This window comes from Aythya fuligula, chromosome 3 (assembly GCF_009819795.1).
Source record: "Aythya fuligula isolate bAytFul2 chromosome 3, bAytFul2.pri, whole genome shotgun sequence".
NCBI lineage: Eukaryota > Metazoa > Chordata > Aves > Anseriformes > Anatidae > Aythya > Aythya fuligula.
Window position 1 is genome coordinate 6,227,137 of NC_045561.1, and position 22,663 is coordinate 6,249,799.

The 22,663-nt window shown below is 42.0% G+C and overlaps 1 protein-coding gene across 1 annotated transcript in view; it reads left to right on the forward strand.

Annotated features, from left to right (window-relative positions):
* Positions 1 to 22,663, forward strand: part of PCSK2 (proprotein convertase subtilisin/kexin type 2) — a 101,068-nt gene that overhangs the window by 16,609 nt on the left and 61,796 nt on the right. Inside the window, exon 2 of the mRNA XM_032185278.1 lies at positions 1,957 to 2,061. Within this exon, the coding sequence (XP_032041169.1) occupies positions 1,957 to 2,061 (105 nt within the window). The remainder of the gene's footprint in view (positions 1 to 1,956; positions 2,062 to 22,663) is intronic.

Consider the following 22,663-nt stretch of genomic DNA (forward strand, 5'->3'; position numbering starts at 1 on the left):
ACAAACCTGTTTTGCTTTGTTTTGTTTTTAAAAAGAGATAAAACCAGATAGACTTTGAGCCTTAATTGGTGTGGGTAGGTGGGAGGTGTTGGAGACTTCTGTGGCCACTTATGTGAGCTTTTTGTGGTCTCTTTTCTCCTTCTGACTCAGCTGTGTTGTTTTTCACATGTGTATGGAGGTGATACAAAATATTCTGGTTATTTGCCCAGAAAAGCTCTCCAGACACCCCTGCAAATCAGTTCCAAGGGACCACAATGATTTTGATGAAATATTTTTGACCTTCTATATGCATAAAAGCAGGACTTTTTATCAGAACAGAATGCTTTGATTTTTTTTTAAAGTTACTTTGTATTAATATTTAATTCTAAAATTTGAATTTAAAATTTAATTTTAAAAGTAAAAATGAAATGCTTTGATTTCATTGATATTGAGTGTTTGAAATAACCTAAAAAGAAGGCTTTGCAGAAGAAAGAAAACCGCAGTCGTTTTTGGAATGTGCCCAAATGTAAAACTTTCAGAATTCACTGTGAAACTTCCATTCCCACGCCACTCCACATAAATGCCAAAATATATTTGCAGAACTGCAGCAGCCATACAGATAAATGTAATGAAACAGGAGATAATTTCATGGCAGGAAAATTATATCTGTGAACTGCATATACCTGTATAGAGGAATAGAATTTATTTTATGACAGCAAGGTCCCGCTGCCCTTATTTACCCCAGGTTTTCGCAATGAATATTCTGTCTAGACTTCAGCCTCACCTTTTCAGTAAAGAAATTTGATCTCCTGCTAAGAGGTTTACATTATTATGAAGTATAGACAATAAAAGAGAGATGGACAGGGCTGTCACGGTGGTTCTGGAATATGTCTTCTAAGTAATTACTTTACATGCAGGGTAATCTAATGTTTGAAGTTGAAATGTTCACAGCATTAACATGTAACTTCACAACAAGAGCCCTTTCCTTTTTTTTTTTTTTTTTTTTTTTTTTTCCAACTTCTACAAGTAGAAGCTTAGCTTAAGAATGTGCAGTTACTTGCTTAGATCTAAACATTCAGCCAGATTGTCCCTGTTAAATTGGAATGAGGAAAAACTGTAGAACTTGAGATGCAAACGGGGCTTTCTAATTGACTTCTGGAAGTGGTATGGTACTCTCTTAAGGAAATGTCTGTTCGCTTTCTCAAAGTGAAGTGTCTGCTAGCCTTCTGGTTGCTCTCTGCCAATCTTGCAGAGAGAGGTGCTTTTAATAAAGGAAGAGTATCGTCCTTCCCTGGCACCTGCCTTAGGTGGGCTGGAAAGCCCTCAGGAGGTGTTTGGTTGTTGCCTAAATGTCTTAAATATAAAGTTTGTCTCTTAAAGCTGTGAAAGACTGCTCCCACTCTGACACTGTGCTGGTGTCCGTCTGTTTTCTTGGTGTTCTTTCTGTATTCCATTTTTAAATTGTCCAGAAGAAATTCCAAATACCAGAGAGAGGAAATCACTCTGCTTTCTGCCTTACTGCTTACGGCATCAGGTCAGGGCATTATAATGGCTGAGGAAAGCGCTCGTGTAACGCCTTATTGCTGAAGGATGGTTTGTGATAGTTTCAAATCATTTGAAGTTCATTTTGTTCTTTTACTCTGGCTTTCTCAGGAAGTAGGAAATTGTCCTGATGTGATTTGGGAAGCCCTTCAGAAATACTGGCACTGCTGCCCTTAAACCTCAGGTGAAAGTAGTACCAAGCGTATGCAAGTAAAGTTACACATCCTCAACCTGTAGCAAAGACCCTTACTGCTGATGGGCACCTGTTTCAAAAGTAACTTGGAAGTGACATCCTCAAGAGTGCCTTGGGCCCTTTGGTGTAACTTCACTGGTCTTGTTTTGCAGACTCCCGAGTCACTTCACAGGTAAAAATGTTCCGTGTCATCCTTGTTAGGAGCCAATAACCTCATGATGTTTTTTCTCTCTTTTCCTCAGCTCCCTTTTCTAGATACTGGTTACTTCTTTTATCACAATGGCATTGCCAAGGCCAGGAGAAGACGCAGTCTTCAACACAAGCTTCACCTGGAAAAGGACTCCAGGGTAAGTGTTTTTTTCATTATTTCACCATTATTTTCACTTTTTTTTTTCCCCCTATGTGACACAGCCTATTTTTTGAGCTCAAGATGACAATCAAATCCGTTGTTATGCCTACGTGCTTTTTTACATGCTTTATTTAAGCTTGGTGACTGCCATATGCACATGCCTCCAAACATGCTCAGCTATTGTCTGATTGTAACACTACAACTACTCCACATTATCAGAGATGTATCCCTTCTTCAATAAGATTAAGTGATGCCATAGCCTCCAGAGCATCTCAACGCACTCTGCACCTGCACTTTGGAAAGGGGCTGTCCAGGGTACACCCCCTTTACAGTTGCCCCCTGCATCCTGCTGGTCCATGGGCTCTCCAGCCTAGAATACTTTATGGTGTGAACTGTGACATTTCCTCTGGTCATGCAGGGATTTTTTCTTAGGGAAATGCACACCCTGGATGCTCTAAGGTTCTACGCTGTCAAACTTAAGCATTTCTTTAGAGGTTCCTGCTCTCATTCTGCAAGTTGTATGTTCCATTTGCAGAAGCATAAACCCCTCAAGCCAGGGTTGGCAGTAGCAAATTCTATTTTATTTTCATCAGAGTTATTAGACCAAAATAGTACTGGGCTGGAGTGGGGCCAGGTAGCACAAAAAGTGTATTTACTGCCCAAATAAAGTAGATAAGCTTGATATCATGACAGCAAATAGATTATTTTTTTAATCCTTCAGTAGGCTTTAAACTCTCGGCATTGTGAGCAACAAAAAGAGAGAGGGAATAATTTTATCCAGACAGAATTTTATTGCCAGACATTATATGTTATTGGAACATGTGAAAATGAAAAAAAAAAAATGAGTAGGAAGAAAAGAGGAAAAAAATAAGTTAAATAGGATTGTAATTGTTGTGACACCACAGGAAGCAAGTTTTGTTGAATTCCCAACTTAATTTTCCTACTTGTGCAGAAATTTCAAGTGGTTCTGGGCCCAGGTCCAGTGAGGATGCATGTGGCCAGTTGCTCCTGTGGCTGGGAGCTGTGCGAGTGAACCACAGAGCTTCCAGTGCTGCTTGTCCCCATCCCTTAATCCTGAGGTGCTGAGAGCTGAGTGCTGGCAGCTTCCTTGGGGCCGCTGCTGGTCTTTAAGTGCAGTAAGGTATTTCTTCCTCGCCCCCTTTTCTAAAGCAGGTAGCAGTTGGAGTCGGAGGGCTATGAGGAAGAGTTCAGCCTGCCTAGAACAGAAATTCTCAGGCTCCCTTCATTTTGCTTACCAAGCAGGGATCAGAAAGTAAACCTTTCAGAAACCACCTACAATTAGTAAATTCAATGCAAACGTACTGTGAGACAGGTCTTTTGCTACCCTGTACCACTCAATCTCGTTAAAAGCCGTGTCAGAAAAAGCATACAGCTGAGGGAGGGCATTGCGGGCTACTGGCTGAGTACAGTCATTGTCCAGAGTGTGTCCATACCAGAAACCAGTATTTCTGTAAATTTCTGAAAAATTAACAAAATTTCTATGCTAGTTGTATGAACCCACCAATTCTCACTGCAGCCTCAGTATTAGATGGCTGAGCAGTCCCATCCTAATTCCAGACTGGTAATTCCATTGACTACCTTTAGACCTATGCCTGTAGTAGCAAAAAGCTATTAAGAACAGCTTAAATGAATCTATCTTCTCTTTCAGAAGTGTTGTCTTTTGCAATCATCTGATATTTGTGGTCTCTAGGCACTGAATTGGTTTCTGTCATGTGCAATGAAATCTCATTTTTGCTGTTAATCTCTGCTTCTTTTTGGTGTTGCATACCAATGCCTTGGCTCTCCTTGGCTTCAGTAATAAAGCCCTGTGGCTAACTAGGACTATCTCCTGTGTGAGGAAAAGGGTGCTCCTGGGTGTATCCTGACCTCGTGAGTTGCAGTGAGAGATGGAAGCACTGAGTGGGCTGGAAACAACATTTCCTTTCCACAAGTGACATGATGCTTTCTCATCTAGCCCTGCTACATACTCTGTGCACTTAAATAGTCTTTGGGCTCTTACGATACCTTACAGGTTGGTCACTTTTTGTAGTACAGTTTGAGAGCAATTTAAAAACTTACTTTTATTTTCCTTCTTACTTTTGTATGTGGAATTTGGAGAAATCATTAAAATTCCTGTCATTTTTGTGTATAAGTGAAAACATCAGTTGTGTTGACAGTACTTAATTTCAAACTCCAAAAATAATTTCTGAGTTTAATGGTAGCTTTCTACACCATTTATACTCAATTTTACTTAGCAACAGATGTCAGCACTGTCATGGTTAATATGTTAACACATGAAGCCAAAAATAAAATGTTCCTGTTTCTGGGCTAGTGAGGAAACAAACTGCCTGCTTGCACCACAGAGCCTTACAAACCTCTCAGGAACTGCTATGCACATGCTGCAGTTGCTTATCCCTACCCAAATTCTGTGAGAAACAGGGCTACAGTTATTCTGTATACTTTTCACTTTTACAGGGATTACAATTCCTAGCTAATCTTAATTATTAGTTGAAAAACAGCACAGATGTTCGCTCAATTAATTAATGTTCTTTAATCAAGTAAGTCCCTTGAGGGACCATGTCAGTTTTCCAAGAGTCTGGGGAGATAGATGGCAGAGCTCTATGCAAACAGGTTACCGCATCATTTTCATGCTCTGTATGTCTTTTGAAAAGCTTCAAAAAAAGCTTTTTTTTTTTTTTTTGCATAACATTTGCAGCATGCTTTTACCAAAATAATTTGGAGATCTGCGAAACGTGGAGTGGTTGCGTGATAAGTCATTGCTCTCAAGAGAGCAGGAGCGTAGCATTATTAAGATGCCTTCCTAGAGATCCAGTAAGAACTGAATATTCATCCTGAGGAACAGCCTCAAATATGATTAATTTGACATTATTTAATACATTAGTGTTGCTGAAGCCTGAAGCAGTGCTGGCAGCAGGTGAGGGTGTGCATAAAAGTATCATTTGCGTTGTGCTATTGAGCTGTTTGAGGTAGAGGTGCAGGTGCATGAAGCTCTGTGGCTTTTGCTGCCAGCAGAGTCCTTGCAGAGACCCTCCTTCACAAGATGGCAAATGCCAAAGAGCGTTGAACCATTTCAAAGGGAGGCTGTTCTGTTACTGAAATTGCATTCTGTGATGTACAGAGAACCTGCCAGCAGAGGTTTGTTCAGAAACAACTCTTCTGCATCAGTTGCAAATTTCCATATTTTGCAGGTGCACTTTTATTTTCTTATTTTTCCTTACATATCTTTGGGGCTGAATAGGTTTGGGGAAAGAAAAAGATTCTCTTGAACATCTTTACATGTGAAAGCTGGAACTTTCAATAAGACGTTGCAGAAAGATACTCAGCACTCCCCATGAGAAACTGCATTTTCATCTGCCTTTATCTGTTAATTGTTTCAATTGAAATTTCTCAGACCAAAAGGTCAGCCATCAGGCTTGGTTTGCTTTGGGACCCTTCACTTCAGTAGCTGCTGTTCTTTGCCCTGGAGCTGCAAGCAAGGAGGCAGTCCTTGCTCTGGTCCGTGGGAGGAGGAAATAACAGGGTGACAGCAAGGGACATGTTCAGGAGTGACATAAAGCCAGTGATGAGCCAGAGTAGGATGGAGCATTATCCTGCCAGACATCAGCATGAAGGTGAGGAGAGGATAAGTGGGACAGGCTGGAACAAGAGCCCAGAGTCAGAAGAAAGGATTGAGTGATTGGGCACAGAGTTGGCTCCTGAGCTGAGGAGGACTTTGGGCCCAAGGGGTAGACTGAGGGACTGAAAACAGAGCAGCCACACTGATGTGAAAGCACGCTGCCTCCTGAGCAAGGGCACAGCAGTAGTGAGGTGACGTTTTCCACGTGAAACTTCCATGGGAGTGAGGGGAAATACAGCTTCTGTAAGAGCAAACTTTTTTTATAATTACGTGGAGCACTGAGACCTTTCAGCTATGTGATTGCTCTGGAGAAATAAATCAGAAATGTGGAGATATTTCATACTGTCATATTCGACAGGTTTCCCATCTTTGAAGGTACAGCAGAGGCAGGGTGGGATTGCTCCACCATAGCTGAAAGGAAGCCATGGGATTTCCTTCATTGCATTTTCAAAACTGCTTCAGATTCTGTGTCTCTATAGGAAGACTAAACTATATTATTAATACATGTTTTGAAAAGTGGCCACATAAATAAAAGGAAAGAAAAAAATACACAGTCCTTATGTTACCTTTTAGAGCCATACTTTTGTATTTTTGCTGTTGTTGTGTATCTTCTGTTAGTAAATAGTCTTCCACTGAAGGACCAAGAGTTGAAACACCGTTTGTTCTCTCAAAGATTATTTTTGCTTTCTTTCAAGTTTTAGATAAAACCATTCTCCTCCCACACAGTCTCTCCTGTCAGACAGCTGCCAAGATTAATCCCACTCAAGAAAGCAGCTTTAATATACAGAGCAGAGCTGAGTCCCATTACTGATATCTATATGCAAGTGCATCTGTGTTGGTGCTAGGGGAATAAATATATATGTGTGGAGAGGGGGAAGGTGCAATGAAAATCTTCCACTGAGAGTGAGTGAGTTTGGCACTTAGCTGATGACTTCTCTGGAAATAAACATCCCAGGGAATGGCAATTGTTGTGTTTTCCGAAAGGGGTTAGGCTGGGAGGCTCAGCTGATGCACGTGCCTGTACAGGTGCGCAGCTTCTTCTGGATGCCCGGGGTTGCCAGTCCTCCCAAACTGCTGCTATCATGAGACAAGGGAAGCAAAGGGAGTTATAAATGCAAAAGATCCAAGCTTTTAATTAAATACCTCACAACCTTCCATATCCTTCCTCACCTTAGCTCCCTGCTCTGCCCCCGTAATGTGACTGGCTTTTGGTTGGGCCATTGCCTCAGGTGCACTGATGGTGTTGCCCTGGGCTTTGCCTTCACCAGCCTCATTAGTCTTTGTCGGCTCTCTCAGTAGTCTTTTATCTTCCTCTCTCCTCTTTGGCTGTCTGTTTTTTTTTTGTTGTGCTGGGACACGTGCCCCCCAGCTCCCTTGCTGCCCCACCACTTGCCTGCTGCACGAAGGCAGAAGTGCCCCGTGCTGCCAGAGCCTGCGTGTTTCATCTGCAGTCACCTCCAACAGGGGGAAGGAGAGCTGGCAGCTTGGTTAGAGCCACCGCTGCTTTGCAGGCAGCCGCCCTCAGCAACGGCACTGCAGCATAAGCCAACTTTCAGTAGCTTTTCTGGCAGCAGTAGTGGGAGGCTTGACGCCGCCTAAAGAGGGAGCCTTTTATCCCATTCCACTTGATGCCAGCGCAGATCCTGCCTTCTGCAGATGTCAAGATGCTCCTGATGAGATCAGAAGCCAGTTTTCCTCAGTTCTCCAGTGGACACAGAGCAAAGTGACCTGGGGCTGCAAGTGACAGGAGCCATTGCCCTGCAGCTTTCCTTGTGGATTTGGTCAGATCTCTGTAACTGCTGACGGAGGTGTAACCTGTTTCTTCATCCTTCCGGTACCAATGACTGGCAATTCTGTCCCTGAAACATAGCAATAACATTTAAATTATTTTTATTAAAATGGCAGAATTTGGCTTCTTCAGTTCTGTTTCATGTCCCCCTTCTTGCCTTCCCAACTTCTTGGCCGATGACCAGTATTTTCCTTCTCTGATAAGCTCCTGAACAAGGCTTGGAAGGTATCCTGAGATGCTTCCTATCTCTGAGAAGAGAGCTAGCTCCCTCCCAAAAGCAAAGGGGCAGCAGTACCCATATCCATCCCATAGGAAAGGGGCAGCACTTGACCTGTGCACTGCTAATGACTCCTTTTGCAGGCAGAGGGGTTAATTTCCAAGCAGTTCACCACAGCAGTGACCCCAGATCTGTGGAAAGCTTTCAGTATCTGTGTGGAACAGCATTGTGAGCATAATGCCCAAGACTTACTGACCCATCTCAAATCTGGAGGGAAAGCATCAGGTCCCCCAGCCAGTTCTCTGCCACACAGGGAGGTGTGGATGTGTGCGTGAGGGTAGAGAGACAGGAGAGAATAGCAGGATAAAAAACTGTTCACATTTTTAGCTCTTTTATGTAAATTTGTGCTGCAGATGATAGAGGTGACAGACTTCCCAGAGAAGGCTCTTTGGAGTTTTGCCCTAATACATGGTCTGACTAGGCTGACGTGCTGGTAGGATCACGCCTAAGAAAAGTTTGGAACTGCTGTAAATTTTATGAGACTGTTGGGCAGTATTACACAAGCATTGGTGTTATCCTTTGGAAGGAAATGGAACATTAAGTAATAAAAGCTCTGTTTAAGCACCTGTAATAAATATTGAACGACCAAGGAAAACTCATTAGAGGAAATATCTTCTTTCCAATGCTGAAACAAAAGCAGCCACCCTCCAAACTACACACTATTCATTAAAACTGCATTGCCAGCTTGATCACCAAACAAGAGCTGAAGACATCTTTGCCAACGCAAAGCATGCTGGGCAGAAAACAGATAGCGTCTTCAATGAATGGATCACCGTTTTATCTCTTCCTGTAGTAAGTTGTCTTGCACTTTATCCAGTGCATGTGAGGAAGGGCTTCTGCGAGTCTGTTCCAGTTCAGTGGGAGGCCTGATTCTTTTAGAAATAACTTTCTCAGTTTGACAGGATCTTGAACTGTATTTGTGTTGCTTTCCCATACAGGTCGGGGTCCTTTTCTAAGATTTTGTACTTCTCATTCATAATGAAGCTAGATGACAAGCATTGTAAGAGGAGGGAAAAAATTATTGAACGAACTCTAGTCATCCATATATATTAGATAATCTGGTGAGTGGTCTGGTGTATGTCTTGTAACTGAGAGAATTTACCACTTACATGAAACATTTTGCTTTTATGCTATTTAAAAAAATTGCAGATAGTGGTCAATCACAGCCAGTAGGACAAAGCTAAGTAAGGGTAGGAAATCTGCATGTCATATGATCTTTGTCATTCCAAGAAAAGTGAAAATTCAGTGAAGTAGTAAATTTGATTCATGACTGTTGTCAGTGCATGACTCTTATCACTACAAGTAGTGATTGCTAAATTCTCTATGATTGTTTTTTGAAAACTGAACCTGAGGTGGTCCTATTTCTAGCTCTCCCCAGCCTCTTATAAACTCTGTACATGCCCAAAAAGAGCTGGATGAAAATGAACAGCCCACAGAAAGCCCTGTGCAGCTGCTTGGCAGAGATGATCAACAGTGGCTCCAGCTTTAAGGCACATAGCTGCTCTTTAATTGAGATATCAGGAGATAGCTCATAAGAGCCAGTTTCTGTAATAAGAGTAAAAAGAAACTTATAAAAGTACTGAGGCCTAGAGTCACTCAGACACTTAAGCTGTCACTTAGGTTAATGCAGGAGTCCCCTTCACCTCCGAGGAAATCTGTTGAGCATATGGTGAAAAATTTCCAGTTTCCAAGTTCGAATTTCTGATGTTAAGTGCAATATTGCTGGCTTGTATATAGAAGCTATATATTGTTTCCATGATGTGCAATGCAGTTCTAATGTAAACCGTCACAACACTGCTGAGTATAGAAAATAGAGTATTTCAAACAATTTGCTAGTGGAGTGAGTGCAGTTATATCCAGCCCTATGTAAAAGCTAAGCTGAATTGCCCTATTACTTTGCAACTAGAAAGGCAGTTATGGGGATGGGGGGGGGGGGAGAACTGCAAAAATCAATCCAGCAGCATCAGCATTAAAGAAAGTTGGAAATCTTGTATAGCTATATTGTATGAAAAAGGACCATTAGCTCCACATAATAAAATAACAGACTATCAAAATGACACTGAGCTCAAACATGCATGTGGTTTTTATGGAAATACTGTATAACTAAAATTGCAGGGTAAGCTAAAACTATTGCTATTAGGAAGGGAAAAAAAAGTACGGCAAGATAATAGACTGGTAAGTGAAGACGATGCTTTGCAGACTCCCGTGGAATTTTCCAAAAATAAAAGTACTGCCATGGTGCAGTCCTGGTGCATGGGGGGCCGTGGAGTCCACGTGGCCAGGGCTTTGAAGTGAAGGTCCGACAGCCATCGGAACAGGCTTGGGCTGGTTCTGCCCCGGGCCTGAGAGGGTTTGGATGATCTCTTGGCATTGCTTCTCGTCCCATGTTGTATCATTTTCATAATGCTGAAAGTGATGCTCAGGATAACATAGAGTAAGGTGATAAAATGAGTTCTATCCCTCAGAAATATTTGTAGCCATGTGGGAAGTCCATTAATTTTACAGAAATCTGTTGAGACAGCTGACCACCTTCAGCCTCTGCTCTGCTGCCTGCAAATTGCTGAGTTGGCATTAGTTGCATTGCTGATCTTTGTTCTCTTGACAGCACCCTCATGCTCCAGTCTCCCTCTGCTTTTTCTGTCTCCTGGTTTCCTGTCTCGAGAACAGTCTGAGCATTAGTGTGGGCATTGCCTTTGTTATTTGCCTGTGCAGCTTGCAGCTTTCACTCTTTGATGGGGTCTGTTTAATGTTATAATGCAAGCAGTGGTGAGAGTATACGACGCTTGTGCTGGTGAGATGCAGGCAGCTGCTGCTCGGCCTTCTCCAGGCTGTAGTTGTGCCGGAGTGCACTGGCCCCACGCGCTGACGCTGATGCCTCTCCTTGCTCTTGGCAAGGCTCAGTTCAGGACAGCAGGCGTTGCCTTGGAGGGGTTCAGCTGCAGCCTGAGAGCTCTTGTGCTTGGTGATGGCAGAAAAGGTAGGGTGCAATGCTTGCTCTCCCTTCCCATTCACTGGTGCTTGAGCTGTGATACAACCCAGACTGCCATGCAAGAGCCTGTCTTCAGGGTTAACTTTGCTTTAAGTTTAGAGCGCCTGTGTACTGTTCAGCTGTACTTTCTTGTTGCAAACAAATTAATTGCATACAAGAACTTCCCCAGGAACAATACAAGGCATTTCATAGTCTGTTTTCTTCTGGAAAATCCCTAATCCAAACACAAAATTTGGGATACAGGAGACTGGAAAACTGAGAGTTAAATCCTTTTAAAAGACTGGAAATAAATGAGTTGACATATACATTGGGAATAATCTAGAATTAGTCAAAATGTTGTGCTATTGATAGCATATGATGCCCATGTATTTTAGACTTTGCCACAGCAGATTAAGAATGGAAGAAAATTAATTTCTAACAGTTTATTCTTTCTTGATGTCAGTAAATCAGCTGTTAAAATAGACTTCTTATGTGTATGTGAGATGTACAAAACCATTCATTTTATGACATTCACTGCACTGCCTTGTACTTATTGCCAAGGATGAACAGTTAAATCAAAAGCAACATAAGAAGACTTGAACATTTTTTGCATTGGTGTAGTTTCTGGGATATCTGTGATGTTTAAAAACAAAATAAGAAGCCCTCTCTACTAAGAGATTTGAGCTAAAGGAATTGATATAATGGTATAAGTTAATGTATCGCATAATAAATGTCTTATGTAGTGCATCCGCTCATGCCATTTCACATGCTTTTTACTGTTGTTTAAAATTTAATGAGTGTTTCCTTTGTGAATGGCATTTCAGCCTATTGGTTTTTTGCAATCTGTTCCAAACACTGTTGCTACAAGCATTCTATGTTTCCAGTTCTACAAAGCATGTGTGCTGCATCCCACATATAAGATTTTTTTTTTTTTTTTTGCCACAAACTCAACAGCCCAGAAGCCACCAAGGATTTACAAATATAACTGTGAAAGCATTGCTTGTATGCATGATGCATTCCATGAATACAAAAAAGAGTTTTAAAAGGTCAGAGAAAGTTGATTGCAGTATTTGGAGATAGACTGGAAATGAATTAAAGGTTTCAATTTAAATTGTTTCTGAATAGTTTTCTGCAGTAATTATTTGAAGCTGCATTGGAACATGGCTTCTCAGTAAAATGGATGCCTTGAATGTCTGAGAATAGCCAACAGTAATTAAAATGCTAATATGTATGTCATGGGTTGATGAAGTTGCATAATGCTTCTTGGCCTTGTAAACTTCCATGCTGAGGAGTAGGACAGGACTGGGTAGAATAAAACATTGTGGAAAGACTAATAAATACCATAACATCACCACGTGATTTAGTTATTTTTCCTCCTTAGGTCTATAATATCAGCTCCACACTGTCATAAACGGGCTCTGGTCAATATTACAACTTTGTCTGCTTACATGAAATGGCATCTGGATGGCCTCATTTAAGTAAAGATACTGCTTTATGTTCTGTATTGATACAGGGCTACTGCTGAGAAGAAATACACTCTTACTATGCATACAGAGTTAATATTTCATAAATGTAAATAGTCTGTCTCCACTCCTTTTACCTTCATTGATTGCAAACATTATTCTTTCATACATAGGAATACACAGTCGTGGGTCTGTGAGCTTTGCAAACTTGAAGTCTTCACAGAAGAACCAGGATTGCCAGATCTAATTGTTTCTTCTATGCTACTGGTCTTACGCTAAGCTGATTACTGCTTGGCTCCATCTTATGTAACACTGCAGTGCTATGCTGAACATTAATAGCTGGTTCTCTTCTTCCTCGCCACCTCCACACACTCTTTCCTCTTTCTTTTCTTTGGAGGAAGTCCAAGTGCTATGGTTGCATCCTCATCGAAAAGCAGAAAAATTAAACAAGCCTCGGTAGTGAGAAGATGCCCTGTGTTTTGTCTTGAAGGCTGAGTGATTGATTACATTTGCTCCTATCTAACTTGGCTTTGTCATCTAGCAGATATGATAAACTCAGTCCTGAGCCTATCTTCCGTGCTACTCCACTGATTTCCCTGGCGCTCAGCCAGCTTTCCCCTGCAGAGCTGCTGGATCGCTGGATTGCTTTTGTCCTACACGTGGTTCGGCCAAAGTCAGCGTCATGGTGCCTGGAGGCATTCGCTTCCTGGTGAACCAAGGAGCTCTTGGCTCCGGCTGGTAGCTGCTATCCCAGCCCTTCTGCTTGGTGTAGCTGCATGCTAGGCAGTGTCTGCAGAGTGTCTCGCAAACATGAGGTACCTTTTATAAACCCTTTAAGTACCATTATTATTGCTCTTTTCTCCAACTCACAACAGGCTGAAGTTTTCTTGTAATAGCCTGCCTCTCACATTGCATGGGTCTGATGCTGGGGGGCAACAAGCAATCTCTGAGGGTTTGGACAAAAAATCTGATTTTCTAAGTCCAGGAGACACTACTGTAATTGAACAGTGCTTTCTTTATTCTCTTTTAAGAACTGTGGTGCTACCATGGGAAAATGTTCATTGGAATCCATTTTATTTCTTTTGGAACATGAGCTCTTCCTGGAATAATTCCCTTGATTGCTATAGGAAAAGGATTTCTGTCTGGACTACTTATTTTCTGAAAAGAAGAAGGGAGACCTGCATGTTAAATATTTTTCCCCTTGTTTCTTGACCTAACAATATTCTTATAAAAGATTCATTCTCAGGGATCTTTTTCCCAGTTGTGCAAGGCATGTTACAAGAAAATCTTAAGAAAAAATTTCCATAGGGTAATCAAATCAAAATTACTATTATTTTTGTACAGGAGAAAAAAAAAAAGTTGAAAAAAGTTGAAAAGTTGAAAATTTCAATTGCTTTATTTCTGATTGTGCAACAGTAAAGCAACAGGAATATAGTCCAAATGTTCATAGTCAAAATAATGAATCAGTCGAAAACACTTCATTGCACCAAGTTATTTCATTTAGTTAAAAGTTTGTTTCAACATTTCCAGTTGGAACTTTTTATTATTTTCTTCAGTTTCAGTATTTCCTTCAAAATGAAAATCCTATTTCCAGATATCCCTAGGTCTGACTCCATTTTCCATAATGATGTGAAAACTGCATTTCATGCAAGGACAAGTAGGTAGTCCGGGACAGCCTCTGAAATAAGCACCTGATTATTGTCCAGAACTGCAGCCATCTTCTGCTCCCAGAAATGGGGAAATATTTGCCGTCGAAGGGAGAAACTTCTGTAGCAACTTGCCACAGCAAAAATAAAAATAAACTTAGGTTTTGTTTAATTGCAGTGGTGGTATATGCAGGTTTTGAAGCAATTTGGAATTTAATTATGAAATGTTTCAACTTTTGCATGCTTGGAAAAAAAATCTGAGCATATGAAAGAAATGCAAATTTCAGATTGGGATTAGAAGGTGTGAACATTGCTTTTAGGGGCATGAGTCACAGTGAAGTCTACTTGTGTTGTGCCGTTCGCTGTGGAACATTGAATGTTTTTGCACAGAGAAAGGATGTGTTTCAGTATAGACAGCTGTCTACCTGAGAACGTTGTTTGTCAGGAAAATCTACCTATTGCGTTTTTCTTATTAGCACTGTTCTTAAGAACTGTGTGCAAGGTGAACTACCTGCCTGACTTGAAACAATGAATAATTCAGTCTAAACCAGAAAGTCAAATAAATCTTTCCAATAAATCTTTCCAAATACTTTACATCTGCCTGCAAAATAGATGACTGGGAAGAGGGCTGGCTTGGTGATTTTGTACTTGCAGATCTCCCACTGAAATGATCAGCCTGTCCATCTGAAATAATTTGTGGTATTTTACAGAATGTAATGAACTAATCATTAACTACAGGATTCAAAACATTCTTCAAACATGGATTATGTCCTTTTTACAAATGCTGCCAATAAACAGAGAGCATTTTAAAGTTTCTAAAACAGCATATAGCAAAGCAGAGCAGAAGCACAAGTAGATTCCAGATGCAGTCTGCTGTTCCAAAGGAAGGAAAAAGAAAAAAAAAAAGGGGTTGGATTATAGCCATTTGTGGTGTTCAGTGGTCTTTACAGCACCTGGGCAATAAGAAAACTGAGATGAGAACAGCAGGGAAAAAATAAAAAACAAGAGATTAGTGCAGATCCTCTGAAGCCCGAAAGACTTAGACAAAGGACAGTAACCTTAAACTGTAATTACTGTTGTCATTTAGCGTTTCCACATGCACGATCTAGAGGCTCAAGGGAAATTACTGTGCTAGAGGCTATCTAAGCGTAAAATAATAACAGAGTTGCATGGAGGCATTTGTCCCTGGGTATGATGCAGCACTAGTGGTTCTGCCTCCGCTCCTGTCCCTGCTTCCCCAGGGCTCGTTCCAGCTTTTCTCAGGACTGCCCCTCTCCATCCTGGGTAGCAGCAGCAGATGGAGAAAGCATGTTCACCTCCAGCCTAGTAGGAATTTGAGTAAGAGGTCTTTGTGCTCAAGAGACCGTAACCTAAATAACATTTTCATTCTTTGCTGCTCAATAAGTAACTCCTTTTTTACATAATCTAAGCTCAAGTTATTTGGCTGAACACACTGCAGTGTATCCATATAACATATATAGCTGCAGCATTTTCCAGAAGGGAAAATCTAGCCCTCGACCCCTTGCATTCTCCAGTGGAAGCAGAAAGCCAGGGAGCTGGGTGTCTTTGTGCTGCTTCAGGCTCCCCAAAAATATGTTGATCAGCAGGGTAAAGGGTGGTTTGTCAGAGAGATGTATCAGTGACTTCTCAGCACTAGGGCTGTGTAGGTGTTGCATAGGTTTTATTAGAGTGTTTGCTTGTGGAATTTGGAGCTCTCTTGGGGCTCTGCAAGTAGGAAGCTGGCATTTAGCTCCTTCCCTTCTCCTGCCCCAGCTGCCAGCAGCAGCAGTGTAACACCAGGACAAGGCATCTTTTTAGCACTGCCTCCAAGCTGAGGTTCTGTCTCCACTCGGCACATTACCGTCAGATGTAGATGTGCAATGAAATGAAAAATAGTTTTCATCTCCTTTAGGAGGTAATTCGAAACCTCCTTTACTGTGTTTTCTCTGATTAAAATAGTGGCCGTTTACCTACTCTGAGTAGTGATTTGGATGAGACATGAAGAATGATTTCCTTCAGGTTGTTTTTTTTTTTTTTTTTTTTTTTTTTTTGCTGTTGTTTGTTTATTTGTGTTTGTTTATTTATTTATTTTTTTAATCAAGTTCTGAGTTAAACTGAGAAGAGACTTAAGAGGGGGACAAATAGCAGACATCTCAGTTGTGCCAAGGGCGTTTTTTTCTTTTCAGACATACTTTCCATAAGAACCTCAGATACTTATTTTACTGGACAAGACAATAGTTTTCCAGGACTCTGTTTACATAACAGATGTTAGGGAAAAACAAACAAAATAACCATCTGCTTCCTTTACTCCTGATCAAATCATGACCTCCATTGCATGCTTGTGTAGGGTATGAGGGGCTCATGCTCTCTGCCTGTCTAAAAGTTGCCTTCGTGGTGAGCTGTGATACAGAGAAGAGAAACTCCCCATGGAGAGTTTTCAGTACCTATAGGCAAGTGTGGAGGAAGAAGGTACCTGGCTTAAATGGGAGGGAGAAGAAACACATGAAGCAACAACACATGGTTCAAGTGGGGATCGCACTGTGATTTTCACAGCATTTCTGTGGAACTGGGGACAGCCAATTGTGGTGAGCCCTCACAAGCCCCGGGAGGGACATGTTGAGGAGGACCAATCTGCAAATACACGCTGACTATCAGGGCCCTGTGTGCTGCTTCTCTCAGCACCCCTTCTCCCTCTTTCCCCCTCAGTATTTCAGCATCTTTTCCTCACCGGTGGGTTGTGTTCTGATTTGGTTACTTCTTCGGGAACAGACATCAGCCCTTGAAGCGAAGAATAATATCTTGTCCTTGTGAGTTCAGCCCAGCATGACTGAGCTTGAGTTCAACTGGAGGGAGGCTTTTAACAGTTTTTCTCCTCGCAGGGATGGCGTTAAACACAAGATACAGACATTGCTTCAATTTGCAGCAGTGAAAATCTGAAGTAATTTCACTGAAATAAATGGAGTGAGTCTGTATTTACTGTTGGGCAAGAAGAGTTGGAACCTGGGTCTTTGCACTTCTGGAGGATTGAATCTAAGGCAAGAAGCTAATAAACGTGCGCTGTTGTTCCACCGTGGTGGTTTCACCTGATGTTTTTCTCAGCGGTGTTTCTGAGTTTAGATATTCCTGCCTCCTGTGTCCTCACTATTTGTTCCTCTGACCATTGCCGCTTTTATTCTCAGACAAATAGCTGTTGTTGGGAAAGGAGTCTGACTGCATTTTAAAAAATACCATGCAAAGAAAGTGATTGCTTCTGAGCTAGGGCATTTCTCTGATCTGAACTGCATTTCAGTCTGGGGTGGTATGGGGTGAGGTGAAATGAGGGAGTAACTTCAGTTGGGCTGACCCTTGATGAAATGGAAGTGGTTGTAATTTTCAGCCCTTTTCAGGGACCTTGTTTTCTATTTTTTCATTGTTCCCTGTTTTGCAAACTGCTGTTGTTACCTGCAGACTCATAAAATGACATTTTGAGCCAAGATTTTGGCAGTTCCATTCTTTACGTAATCCTGCTGTGTCTTTGGCAGCACTTCACTGTTCATCGTTTCCCTTTTGTTATGGTCATTCAGCACCTCTCTCCTAAAGGACAGGTCCCAGAAGAAGAGACATTCTCTTTGATGTCACTGTGTCATCTACAGCTTGCTAAGTCTGTGATTGTCGTTCAGCACTGGGTGTTTCAGACTTTAGACTGTGACCATCCAAGACACCTGAAATTTAACAGCCCCTCTAGGTATCTGTTTAAACCATCCTAAAGACGGTCCTTCTGCTGTAGGAGTTTATTTCCCCAAATCTCCCTTCTATTACTCTGTGAAGCACTGATAGTCTCAAGCCACTTCTTCAGTGCTCGCCATAGCCGAGATTAATGCTGGCTGCTTGGAACTAGCAAGAGCCCATAAACAGGCATGCAGCAGGCACTGTTAGCATTAACCAGAGAGTCATCACTTTTCCTACCAAAGGAATGTAATTTCATCAAGGAAGCTTTTCCATTTATTCCATGGAAACCATAATGGGAACTGGGTCTCAAAGTTTGGACACAAAGAGCAATTTCCGTAGAATTTGCATGCATCATTTTTTGATTGCCTGCTGTGTGAGGCCCGAGCAAATGATTTTCTTCCGTGATTTGCTAAAAATTTGTCTCAACGGAAATAAACTAGGAAGAGTAAGTAGTAGATAATGAGGATAGCAGTTTACAGGAGCGTATGGAAATCTTCAGTGATAAGCAAAAGCATATTTAAGGTTTAGACTCTCTCACTCCCTTGAGGTACAGCCTCCTGTCAATGAGTGTGGATAGAGGTTCCTATAAATATTGATGCGAATTATGTACATGCTCTGGGAGGAAAATATACTCCAAAGTCTAATTATTTTATGCTAATAACCTCACTGTAAAGATACTCCCTCATTCCTGGCCAAAAAAAAAGCAGCAGCAGTTCAAAGAATTTGTAGCAGGATGATGATTTTAGCACTTCATTTAAACCAGCCTGTGCTATGAACCAGTGGGGACAGGGGAAGGTTCTGGCACCAAAATCCACAGCCGTGCACATGCAACTCCAATGAATAATGAGTTTTGTGCTCTTCTGGGGCTACTTTTCTGTGCTGTAGGTGATGGCTGAATAGAGGGACCTGTGACAAATCGGAACCAGGCAGACGGTGCAATCTAGGCAGAACTCCTTTGTTTCTAAGATTTTTGAAAATATTTTTAATTGGGCAGATGTGCTTTAGAAAGCAGCCTGACCAGCAGCCAGGGGACAGGCAGTTATGTAAAAAGCCTCTCTGCTAAGGGCTTGCTGAGATAACACAATGTGAATATGCAGCCTACACTTCCCCTGCCCTGTCTCTGTGGCAACTGAAGGAGGATCTGTGGCAACCAGGTCCTGGGACGAGGTGGGAGAAGCCCTCGGTCTGGCGAGCTGCCTGCCTTGGTCCTGCTCCGTGGTGCCAGGCACCGGACAGCTCTGCAGCCGTGCTCTCTGCGAGTTCCCTGGTGGAAATGGAAGGAAGGCATCTGAAGGTTACAAGGAAGGATTCTGACATGCAGGGTGTCATGACAACCATCAGGGTTACTCCTTTGAAAGTATCAAATTAAAAACTGTTTGGGGTAAAAGCTAGATGCATAGGACATGGACTGTTTCTTCTCCTTTTGCAAACCAGTTTTTTCTTTTTTCTTTTTTGCAAACCAGTCCCTTATTTCCCAGCTTTTCCTGCCTTTCCTCTTGATACAGAAATTGGTCTGTGGAAGCCCTTCTGTTTTGGTGCATCCTTTGTGGCAGATGGCCTTTCACTGGCAGCAATACGCTGCTAACCCGATGCTGTGCAGCAGCAGTACATAAACCTCTGCTGATTTTATTAGCGTGCTTTGTGATGGGAATCCATAAGCCTCTGAATCTAGGAGCTGAAAAAGTGCAATTGCAAGCTTTACAGCATACAGCCCAATCGATACAAATTCCAGTTACTTCCTAGTGGGTTGGGAAAGGCATTCATGGGAGCAAGCTCCCTTGTCTTGTCTGCCCGGTGTATTTATGGTAATAGGATAAAGAGGTAGCTGTGCTACACAAAACCACACTGCTGCTGGGTGCAAGAGCAGATACATGCATGTGAGCAGCCGCGTAATTGTGGCTTCCCTCTGTCATGAGATTGGCTTCTGTTTTGTCTCTGGTTTCTAGTTATGAAATTTCCTGAGAGAAGACATTGTGCAGCCAGTCTAATTCCCACCAGGCAGCACTTCAGGAAGGTTGGTGTTGTGTGATGGCGTATTTCATCTCCGTTGAGGTAGCAAGGCAGCTCAGAAGGCGTAACAAATGGACAAGAAAGGCTCACTAATATATCGCTAGCGCTCGTGTGAACCTTGAAGTTTAAGTATTACAGGTTTGAAATATTAGAATAAGCTTTGACTTTTTGACAGTTGTCGCTGTATCACTCCAGGCAGGCAGGCAGCTTTGTAAAATTAGGCTTACTTTTTATTAAAGCTAAGTGGGCCTTCTGCAGCTGTCAGCACCACCTGGCTGGGGAGGAGCTGACAGCACTGGGAAGGGAGCAGTACCAGCATCCTGCTGGCATGGTGCAGTGGGGACCTGAGAGCAGAGGCTGCAGGAGCTGCTGAAATAGCATGGCCATTTGTGATAGCCTCCTCTGCCTACACAGAGCTGCTGCCTTCTGCTGATGCTAAACCAGATGCCTCTTAGAGTGGTATTCTCCCCAGATTCAAAGTGCAACATTTGCTCACAGAACAGAAAGGGATGGGGAAAGGAGAATTGTTTTGAACAGTGACAACGCAGAGAAGGGTATAAAAGCGTGGGATTGTATTCTGCAGGGCACTCTGTGGATTGCAGACAGGAAAATGAAATCAAAAGGCATTTGTGCCCTTTCTGAACTCAGGATTGGGAACACCTGTGTTCTGTAGGATGGAGCCAACTTTTCTTCATGCTCACCTCATGAATCCAGGTTTTGAGGAGCCACAGCTAGTTTTAACCAACTTTTAATTCAACCTTTCTGAAATGAATTTCAGTCAAGTTGATTGGAGCTTGGTTCACAAGTGTATGTAGGACAATGGCACTGACATAAGCTTGCCTTCCCTACCTGCCAATGCCATGATACAGTTTTTATTCTGGGAAGCTGCTCTTTACCTGAGATTCTGTCAATGCTTTCGTATGACGATTTTTCATTGCCACTGGATCCAGCAGGACTCGTTTGCTTGGAAGGGCCAGAAGGATGAGGAACCCCAAACAGTTCCCAGTACTGTAACCACCACTGAATACTGACATTGAGCCTGGGGGACAGCTATACCAAAAGCAAAATAGATCCTCACATAAAGGACAGAGCAACATGTAATTCTTCAACAAGTGTGACAATATGGCATATTTACTGCTGACGTGGGAAGGGGATAATCCATGCCAGTAATTCTGTGACAGAAACGTGTATTGTGTTTTTTCCAAGCAGATGTTTCAAGGTGAGTGATGAGCTGTTAGATGAAATCTGAGTGGGAAGGAGGCTGTGGAGAATGAAGTGGAAAAGTTGAGTTATGACACAGGTCAGAAGCTAGCTATTAAGTGCAAATCTAGGTATTGGGTTGGAGATAATGGGGGCTGTTTCCAGTACATGCTGTAGACTTGTTTTAAGGTCACATTCCCTGCTGACTTGGTTTCCCTAAGGAGCGATGTGTACCTACACAGGCATATTGCAAGGCTCTTTCAGGCTGTCCATATGGAGCACACTTAAACTTTGCATCTGTAAAGCAAATTGGCATCTTTAGAAAGAAAATGCATGACATTAGAGGTAAAGCTGCAACAGATGATGCTTTAAGACTGGAAATTAGTTTGGGCATTACCACAAATACACATCTGCAAGAAGTCTCTTCTGCCTCAGGGTGGGTCAAGGATACACTTGAATGAAGAGAATACTTTTACCTGATGAGTCTTCCCATACAGACTAAACTGAACAGATTTTCTCCAAGTGGTATTTTCCTGCAATCCCCACTTAACTGGAGACTTGTTTTGTGAAATAAATTATCTTAAAATCAACAGAATTAGGAGAATCTTTAGCCTATGAGCACTCCAGTTCCCTTGGGATGTATCGGATAGCATATTCATTGCTTGTGTGGGAGCAGCAACCACACTAACAGCATCTATAAATGGAGGTGATATAAAGGTAGGCTGCGTAGTACCTCTCTCCTTGTAGGACCAGTGTGCTGCTGTGGAGCAGGAAGAAAGTCCTTTGCTGGAGAAGTGCCCAGGATTTTAAAAAACAGCACGAAGTTATAAATGACGACAAAGAGGGAATTATTAAATTAGAAAATTCAGCATCATGTGAGCATCACTCTTCTTTGTACTGCATAAATATATCCAAAAGCCATTCTCAATGCCAAATGATCTGCAATCTTGAAGATGAACTGGGCCTTTTAAACTAAAACCTTTTTATACCGTAGAGAGAGTGCAAATATAACTTAGACCTACTTTGGGGCTGCTGTATCAGCTGAAAGACTGATGGTGGCCTTAGTTATAAAAGAAAATAACTCCATGAAAAGATTTTTACTGTTGAGGAGAAAGAACACGATGGGTGTTTTCAAGCATGATGTTTTAAAAAACGTTTATTTGCAGTAACTGGCTAAGGGATGCAAGAGAAGGGAGAGCTTTTATTTGCAGCAACTGATTTTGCAGCTAAGAAAGGACGGTGTGCAGTAAATAGAGTGCCCTACATGCATGGGGCCCCCCTTTTTTTTTTTCTGTCAGCAGGCATGTTGTTGTTTCCACCTGCACAGAGATGTGGTTGTTCTGATTGATTTGCGTAGCCTGCTGTAACTGCTGAGCCAGCAAAGTTGCCCGCATGCTGCTGATAAAATGTCCCTGTGGTTTACAGTGTGACCCACTGCTGAGACTGATGCAAGCAGTTGCATCCCATCTCTGGGGAATTTCATTCTCACGGCGATCTTTGGTTTTGTAACGGAGGTAGCTGTCTTGCAAAGAGACATTGCTTGAAATAGAAATTATTCTGACTCTTCTGTCATTGTATACCATACAGTGTAATGTCAGCTTCTCCAGGTAGGATAACAAACAGTTTTTTATTCCTTTAGAAACACCTTAAGATTTCAGATATGCTCCTGCCCTCATTTTGGCTTTTTGAAGCACTGAAAAAAATGGAAGTAAGAACAGTGTTCCTAGAATAGCCAGCACTTGTGATAGTACCATTCCTGATATGACCCTCATGCCAAATTGAAGAGACAGCAGCCATGTGAATCAGAGTTTGCTTGCTCTTGAGGCTTTGCACTGGATATCGAGGTAGCCAGGGATTTTTCTCTGTTTCACTCTTTCCCCTCAATAAATTCTATTTTGAGAA